A 9,498-nucleotide genomic window follows, 5' to 3' on the forward strand; every position below is an offset into this window, starting at 1 on the left:
CCGCAGCTCAGCTCAGCTCAACCAGCAGCAGCAGCAGCGCATTGCCAGAGAGCAGGGTGGGAAGAGAGGGGGCGGTGGTGGCAAGTCATGAAAGCAGCATCCACACGTTCAGGGTGCAAACGCCTTGGATGGTTTGGCTCCCCCACCCCTTTATTTACTGATCTGCCACAAGCTCGTGCAAACAAGCCCCGAGGAGTTCTGAACGAGTGGTCATTTTTAAAAAAAAAGTTTTAAGCAACGAGGCAGAAAGGGGAACTCGCTCACGGCTCTTTTTTCCCCCTTTCCCGGCGACTGGGAAGGCAGCAGCCAGAGACACCGCTGCACAAAGGGAGGTGGAGAGAGGGGCGAGGGGGAAAACCTCACTCAACTTTCGCCCTTATCAGACCCGGTTCCCTTCTGGTCGACCCCTACCCACCCACCCGCCCCCTTCACCTCCCGCTACAGATCGACGCTACCCTTCGGGAATATTTCACCAGGCTTTTTTTTTAACCTTGGCCCTGCGCTTCTCCCAGACGGAAGCCAGGCAAGAGGACCTGAAAGACGCCGAGCAGGAGGTTCATAGCTGTGGCGACGCGGCAGTAGCTGTTCTGCGATGGGTAGTGCAGCCCCGCCATGCTGCTGAGGCGGCTGCTTTCCTGTCTGCCCGAGCTGGCTGGCGGAGCTAGTCTTGAGCAGAAATTCTCACTAGTGTCTCGGTTCCTAAGACCATTGGAAATATGTATTTTCCGATGGTCTTAGGCGACCCCTGTGAAAGCGTCGTTCGACCCCCAAAAGGGTTGCGACCCACAGGTTGAGAACCGCTGTACTAGTACAACAAATTGGAGAGTGTTGTACTAGAATTTTCTGCTTATTCTTTAATCATTAAATGTTTTCACAAATTCATTAAAAACAATAACTAGTTTTAACTAAGATAATCAAATATACATTTGTCCAGTACTCTAGTTTAAAATAAACAAAAGAAAGATTTTTATCTTTATCATCTTATACTATATTCAGCAAATAGCTTGAACCATACATAACACATAAACAAAACATGACGCTGCTTTTAACACTTACCATACAATACAGATGATTCTCAAGTTATGACCATAATGGAACCTGCCCATTATAGTAATAACGTTAATTGAATCATGTTAAATGAAACAGCCCCATCCCTCCTCTCCCCAATGCATTCGTTAATTGAATGCATGGATCGTTAAGTGGGCATGAGAAACCTCGGGGGGGACTCCATGGGGGGCCTAGTGCAGGAACAAGATTACCTCTCTCTGGCCACCCAAGGCCTCCCCGCACCCACTGAGATATCTTAAGGTCCTCACAGCTACTTGGGCCTGCTTCACACTAAACCCCTATCACCGATCACTCACTTAACTTTTGAAGATCAGCTGAGCTGTCTTCTCAGATGGATGGGCTAACAAAGCAGGCCCAGTGACTGTGCAGACCCGGTGTGTGTGTGTGGGGGAAATAGGCAGGGGGCATGTTGCAGTATCTCTGCAGTCTTTAAGGGCAAACAGCTACCATGATGCTGCAACATTCATAACTTCAGGACCGTCATAAGTTCTTTTGGGGGGTTCATGACTTTGAACTGTCACTAAGTGAACTGCCATAAGTTGAGAATATCTGTAAAAGTAGTGGAGTGTTAGAAATGTGAAAATAAAGAGATACAGCAATTTTACTACAACTTATTTGTTTTTGTATAATCAAAATTATAATCAGTGCATAAATTTACTATGCCTAATTAGCACTTAGCAATAGCAATAGTACTTAGACTTATATATCACTTTGCAGTGCTTTACAACTTTCTCTAAGCAGTTTACAGAGTCATTATATTGCCCCCAACAATCTGGGTCCTCATTTTCCCGACTTCGGAAGGATGAAAAACTGAGTCAACTTTGAGCCAGTGAGGATCAAATCCCTGGCAAGTCAGCAGAATTAGCCTGCAATACTGCATTCTAACCACTGTGCCACCACGACTAATTAATGGGTGCTCCTATAATTGCACCTGTCTGCAATAGGAACAGAAGTTTATGCTAAATGGATGATCACAGACTATTTCCTAGCATTACTTTAAAACAGTGTTTCCCAACCTCAGCAACTTTAAGATATGTGGACTTCAATTCCCAGAAGTGGAAAATAATTTTTCACTGATCTAAAAAAATACAGTAGCAGATATTTTAGATACAAAAGCTACAGCTGTCTTGGCTCGGAAGAATATCAACAATAAAATGCCAATTTTATCAAGATTCAGTTTTTATTCCAAATTATTACAATAAGAATTGAAAAGTCATTGACTGGCAAAGAAAAATAACTAATTTAATTTGGTCAAATAAAAGGCAGAAGATCAAACTATATTCTACAAAATGCAAAAGAATGAGGTGAATTAGTCGCACAAATTTTAAATTATACTGTCATATTGTATTACAGATTTGATTACACCACTGTATAGTTGTATTGTATTGTATGGTATGGTATGGTATGGTATGGTATGGTATGGTATGGTATGGTATGGTATGGTATGGTATATTATATTATATTATATTATATTATATTATATTATATTATATTATATTATATTATATTATATTATATTATATTATATTATATTATATTATATTATATTATATTATATTATATTATTATATTATTATATTATTATATTATATTATATTATATTATATTATATTATATTATATTATATTATATTATATTATATTATATTATATTATATTATATTATATTATATTATATTATATTATATTATATTATTATATTATTATATTATATTATATTATTATATTATTAATTATCAAATTTGAAAAAATTATCAAATTTGAAAACTATCTGTTAGGGCAGGGGTCCCCAACCCCCAGTCCTTGGACCAGTACCAGGCCACGGCATGCCAGCAACTGGTCCGCACAAACAAGCAAAGCCCCATCCGCGGGATGCAGGCAGCACACAAAACCATGCATCCTCCAGTCCGCAGAAAAACCTCTCTCCACAGAACCGGTCCCTGGTACCCAAAAGGTTGGGGACCTCTGTGTTAAAACAATGAGTTGCTACTGAAATGTGAGTCAGAAACTGAAGAAGTCAGATTACATGATTATAAATTGTTGGAAAATTTAAATAGGACAACTGATAGTCAATAAGGGGAACATCACTAGAAATCCAATACTAAATTTGCTCAGGAAAAAACATGTACAAGATGTTTTTTCCAATGATATACTGCTCCAGTATTGATTTTCAAAATAGATGATGCATTTTCAAAAAGCAGATGGAAATGTAAAAATGTAATATCATTACACCTTTCCATATATGATGGCAATGTCACAAAGCCCAGCAATTCTGGAAGGTGATTTATCATATTGTATAATGAAGTACATGTTAAATACTCATTTTCCTTTGCGGACAGCTGTTTTGCTATCAAGCATCACTGAACCTTATAGTTACACAAAATATACAAAATTAGCTTTGTACATGGTAACAGCTGCTATGATACTGTATGGTTCCCATTAGAAATAACACATTAGAAATAATTCTTACATTAGAGGACCAAAAAAACTAAGCACTGGGAACACAGATCATTATTTAAAAAACCTTCATACAGTAATTAAAAAATAAGTTTGGTACAGTGTTAGCTTGGAAACATCTATTGGGACCCAGGAAGCTGACCTTGTCTGACACAGCTCTGAAATGAGATGCTTCTTGATAATTTGGATCACTCACATCCTGATAGGGTTCTGGAAAGAGTTGAAGACCTAACCTAACCAGGATTGAGTCCATTTTGGATCTGTTTGGGGGCAGGATGTTAGCCAGTCTTGTGGTCTGTTTTTGTTTATTGCCTCTTATTGATTTGTTGTTGCACTGTATTTTTATTTTTATTGTTTGTATTTTGTTTAGTTTCATTATATAGTGCTAGTTGAGATTTGGGTGGTGCCTAAATAGAACAAATTAGTTTTCAAAATCCCATACTAGGAGATTCCCTTCTCCTAGTCCTTATTTAATGCTCTATTTGATTCCAATGCATCACATTGCAGAAGATATTCTGCAATGCATCACATTGCAGAAGATATTCTGCAATGCATCACATTGCAGAAGATATTCTACACTGCATGCAGTTATAATACATTATAACTTTCTAAGTAGTTTTTCCATTTAAAATACATTTATTTATTTAAAGTTTCTTTAGCCAGTGTGTTTTGTTGCTTTGTAGTGGAATTGGCTATGATAATGGCCCGTCTCTATGGTGGAGTGTGTTATGCAGGAATTGATACTGATCCTGAACTAAAATACCCCAAAGGTGCTGGACGAGTGGCTTTTTCCAATCAACAGAGCTACATTGCAGCCATCAGTGCCCGGTTTGTTCAGCTTCAACATAGTGATATTGATAAACGAGTAAGTTTGGAGAGAAGAAATAAGCTTGTTTGCTTTTCACAAGTTACACAACACGATCATTGATAAAATTGACTATTCATTGTGTCTGTTCCTTTTTTTATAAGAGCAAGCAGGATATTATGAGGGACATATAATATTATTAAGAAGCATAACTCTGTAGCATTACCTAACCAATGTGGGATTTGTTCATGGGATGTTCCACTGTGTTATCCAGGAGGAGGGGAAAACAATATTCCAGAATCCAAATATTCAATATTAATATTTCTTTTTCATGTGTCTGTTTTTTAAATAGGTGGAGGTAAAACCATATGTGTTGGATGACCAGATGTGTGATGAATGCCAGGGTGCACGATGTAGTGGAAAGTTTGCTCCCTTTTTTTGTGCCAATGTTACTTGCCTGCAGTATTACTGTGAGTTTTGCTGGGCAAACATCCACTCTCGGGCAGGGCGTGAATTCCATAAGCCGTTGGTTAAGGAGGGGGCAGACCGGTCACGGCAGATCCACTTCCGCTGGAATTGAAAAGGAAGGAAGGAAGGAAGGAATGAAGGAAGGAAGGATGGCTTCCTCAGCTTGAAGATACTGATATGTAGAAGAAATAATTTCATTTTTCTGTTTTTCACCCCAGCTCTCTTAGATCTACATCTGTTTTCAGCAGCTAAAATACTACAAAGCCTCTTGTTTTTCCCCAAAATCCTACATCTCAGGCTTATTATTTTTTTCCTGATATTTTCATGTAATTTCTCCAATTTATTTTTATATGTAGAATTAAAACTAAATGAGAGAATGTTTTTTGCGTGGGGCACACTGTCTGTTGCTATAGTTAGTGGATGAAGCATGCACTTATTTCCAAACATGGGTTTTTAACTTCAACATCTACCCCACTAATTTACCAAAGGTAGCAAAAATAGAGAAGAGGGAATATGTCTGCTACAAAAAGCTTTTGCTGTTGCTATTTTCAATGTATACATCATTTTTAAAAAATAGGGTTAGTTTTTTTGCTCTCCATTTTGACTTGCAAGAAATAATACCTCAAGATATTCTGATTTATTAGTTATTTTTAAACATTTTAAACATTAAACAAGCTGTATTAGCTTTGCTACTATACAGGTGTTATAGGTAATGCCACCTATAAATATGGGATAAAAACATTTTAAGATATTCTGCATTACCCATTAAAATGCAGGCAGCACAATATGGCGCAAACTGCCATAGTTTTAGAATGTGAAAATTGCATGTTTACTTACTTGCATACAGCATATGCATGCACTAGATTTAACAGGAGATAGGTTATGACCAATTTTTTAAAGTAAGGCTCTGAAATCTAGATAGCATGAGCACACTGCAAAATTTGTAACGAAGGACCTGCATGTATTATTGTGACTCAAGCTTTTTTTTTTTCTAAAAATGTCCTACATGTATACAATATGCAAATTAGTTTTAGATTAGAAAGTGCAGCCATTTTGTGACCAGGTGGATGCAGGAATTCAATTTTTACAGACTGAATGTAATGTTGTAGTTGATGTGGTGTGAGGTTCTAATTCCTATGGAATAATATAGCATAGACACAAATTTGAGTAAAACATTAGAATACTTTATTATTTACTTCAGTCCCATTGATTGTTCATGGTTAAAACTTCCTCTCCAAAACAAAGATGGGACCCCACTGCTAGCCAGTCACCAAATGGGAAACTACTGAGAAATGAGCACTAAAACATACTGATACCAAGAAAATACTTTACTAATAAAAATCTAAATAAAGTAAAAATGGAGATGGTATAATATTTTACAGCTAGTTGCAGAAGGTAAATCTTATCTTGAAGACAACAGTGAAACCAGGCTTAAATTGTCTATGTTTGACCTTAGTATATTGACAATATGTTTATCCAAATGATATCACTGTTGCGTGAAGTCCAGTTCATTTACTGACAGTCAAGTTTAGATTTTAATGGAGGTGAAGCCGTTTCAAGTAATGGTATTGGATCCAAGATTTTGGGTGGTGTAACCAAGCAAAACATTTTCTTGATCCTAAGTGCAAGAATGTCACTAGCAGTGTTCGTGTCCTTCTTGGAACATGTCAGTGAAACTAGCTTTTTTGTTCAAGTGGAAGATCTACTCTCCTGTTTAAATACCTGATAGAACCAAATTCAGAATTGCAGTCCTTTTCACAGGGAAAAATTAACCAGGTTTATGCTCTTGCCATAGCCTCGGGGACAATCCTTTATTGAAGCATATTGCTCTTAAATTGGTTGTCTTAGTGAGCTCCTTGTACTGCTCAGTATATATTTCATGTCTACCGCTACTGTTTTGTTGTGATTGTAGTTCAGATTTTTAAATTTTTAAAGTTGATGCTGTGTTTTGTTTTGTTTTTTTGCTTTTTTAAAAAGCTTTTTAACTGATTCATTTATCAATATATCCTATTTGTTTCTTAACCATGATCCTCCGGGCTTCTTGGAGTATTCTTTTCTAACCTTAAGCCCTGCTAAACTTTGATCCATTTCTGATATTCATTATGCACTATTTTTATATCTCTGTAAGAGATTTTTTCCAATTAGTCAGCTATTTTGAGGTACAGTTTTTTTGACAAATGGACATCTCCTTTGCTATACCTCAATTTTTGGAATTAAAAAAAAACTGTTTTGCAATGTTAATTATTTAAGTATAATTTAATTCTGCAGATGTTTTTAACTATTTTCATATTTTTTTTGCTTGGTTTAAAATTGAAGCGCCTTTATATGTTATAAATAATGAAATTAATACCGAAAAATAGTACACAATTAAAATAATTGGAGATGTTTTTCTTTTCTCTACAATAAAGCTGTCAAATAGGATGGTCTTACCTTATATTTGAGATGGGTAAACTAATCAAATTTCAAGCTATGCTTGTCACTTCATTTCTGGAGCTATTAATGCTAATAGATATTGTAACGTACATCTCCTTTTTTTTGTCCTTAATCCATGCATTTTGGGTGTAATCCGGTACAAGGGTCTCTTGTATTGACCCGTGTTACAAAGCAGTTGATCTATTAACCTCTCTTCATTTGTTAGAGGAGAGGTGGTATATACAGATTTTGTGCATAACTCCTGCTTATTAACAGAGGGGAGACATAAGAGATGTGCTGCTGGATTGCACCACTGTTTTCTCCAGTGTTCAACACTGTATTGCTTTTGCTTTATAAATCATATTTATTTTACTATTTTTGTAGAAGACTGTTAATTTTATTGTACTTTTGAATTTTTAAAGCTTTTTTACTTTTGATATCCCAGATGTGCACATCAAATGTATGATGTGGAAGGAAAAATACTTTAAAAAGTCCATACTTTTTGTTGAGAAGGAAACATTTAGCATTTATACGTATATTGGTGTATGGAAAACACTTGATCCTTAATTCCCTGTTTGCATCTGGTTGCTGAAGGCTTCTCCTCAAAGATGCTAGAAAACTTGAATATAACACATTTTGGAAGGCTGACTAACCTTGATTCTGTATTGTGATGTGCAATATTATTTCTAATGTTTGTATAAAAAGAATAATTGTATAAACCTTTTTAATGCAAATTTTATTTTTTAATTGCATCTTTTGCCAATTTTATCCACAGTGTCATTTTTTTACTGTTAGAAAAAAAATCCCTTTTGTCATTGCAACTATGTTTTAAAATTCAGAAATCTTTGTACTGATATAAATGATTGTAGTTATTTTGGATAGTGTTTTGCTAACAAAATGATTTTTTTCATGCATTTTGTTGTCATTTTGAGTTTTGTTTCTTTGCTTTGTTTAAAATAGCAAAAGTATTTGGAATGATTTTTCATATTCTTGTCATTAATATTATTTTGTATTTTTATGTGGAAATGTATAATTTTATGATGCTAATTGCTAAAAGTTAATTTTATGTTGAATTATTTTTGAAGCTGAAATCTTTGTAATATTAAAAGCAACTAGTTTCTAAATTCAAGTTTCTGTAAATAATTGCACATGTGGTTTATGGAGTGTTTGAAATGTAATTATAAATTGTTCTTTAATATACAAATTAATATCTTCTGTTAAATTTATTTTGTATTTGTAATGGGATATTAAAATATTTTTCTTTTCTGTAGAAAAAAATACATGCTTTTTATGGACATAGGGAAACAATGCACCAACCATCTCCACAGTGCCGTGCCCTTCAGATTGAATTAGGATGTTCAATTTCCAGAATTTCCAGCCCCTGTAATTTTTGGTGATGTAAGGTTGGAATTATGGGAATTGATCCAGCACATCTGAAGGGCACCAGTGGAAGATAGTTGCCCCCAGTGCTGCTGGGACACCTGGATTGAAGTCAGGATAGCATCAAAGCTCCCTTGCAGAGAAGCAAATTTCCCAAGAGTGTGGAGTTAGAGAGGATGCTCCCTTGGCTGCTCACCTTCAACTTAAGACCTTTCCATTCATTTTACTTTTATCTTCCAGGTGTCTAAATCTCCAGTCTGTCTGTCGTTCTGGTAATATAACTCTGCAATGGAATAGTTTGCTGCCAACTATTTATATAATGTCATTTTTAAATATTTGTAATATTGTCGACTAACTAATAAATTTAAGTTATTAGCATATTTTTCCTCAGAATTCTATTACTTTGTACCTGCATCATTAACAAAAATTAAGAAGCCATTCACTGAAGCCGAATGTCTTCTACAAGTTTCATTGCCTTCACATGTAAAAAAATCCTCTCTTATTCCCCTGTATTAGTTAAACATCTGGGAAACCTACTTTATTCATTAAATGCTTTTTCAACTAATTGTTTCCAATTTTTTCAAGATTAAATCCCTTTTGAATTCATGTTCTGTCCCATGCTTTTGTACTGTTCTGCATATAATGTTGGTATGCAGCTGAGGGTAAATCTACATAATTCAGTTCTAATATTAGTCTAAAGCAGTATTTCTCAATATTAGCCACTTTAAGATATGTGGACTTCAACTCTTAGAATTCCTCAGCCAGTGCTCACCTATCCCCCTCCCCATCAGTAAAATGGAGGTCAGATTATCTTATAGGACAGGATCCCTTGAATTGTATTTGTATAGGAGATGTTGACTGTAAATGTAGATCTACTACCTTAGCAACTTGTTTAGCAATAGTTCAAAG

General features: G+C 35.4%; 1 protein-coding gene across 1 annotated transcript in view; it reads left to right on the plus strand.

Moving 5' to 3' along the window:
- The window catches only part of LOC107292928 (cytoplasmic polyadenylation element-binding protein 2-like), a 73,133-nt gene extending 68,224 nt beyond the window's left edge, over positions 1-4,909 (plus strand). The window contains exons 5-6 of the mRNA XM_015822053.1: positions 4,208-4,389; positions 4,682-4,909. Coding sequence (XP_015677539.1) covers positions 4,208-4,389; positions 4,682-4,909 — 410 coding nt within the window. The remainder of the gene's footprint in view (positions 1-4,207; positions 4,390-4,681) is intronic.
- The last annotated feature ends 4,589 nt before the right edge of the window (positions 4,910-9,498 follow it).

The sequence above is a fragment of the Protobothrops mucrosquamatus genome, unplaced genomic scaffold (genome assembly GCF_001527695.2).
Source record: "Protobothrops mucrosquamatus isolate PMUCROS unplaced genomic scaffold, P.Mucros_1.0 scaffold1451, whole genome shotgun sequence".
NCBI classification, from domain to species: domain Eukaryota; kingdom Metazoa; phylum Chordata; class Lepidosauria; order Squamata; family Viperidae; genus Protobothrops; species Protobothrops mucrosquamatus.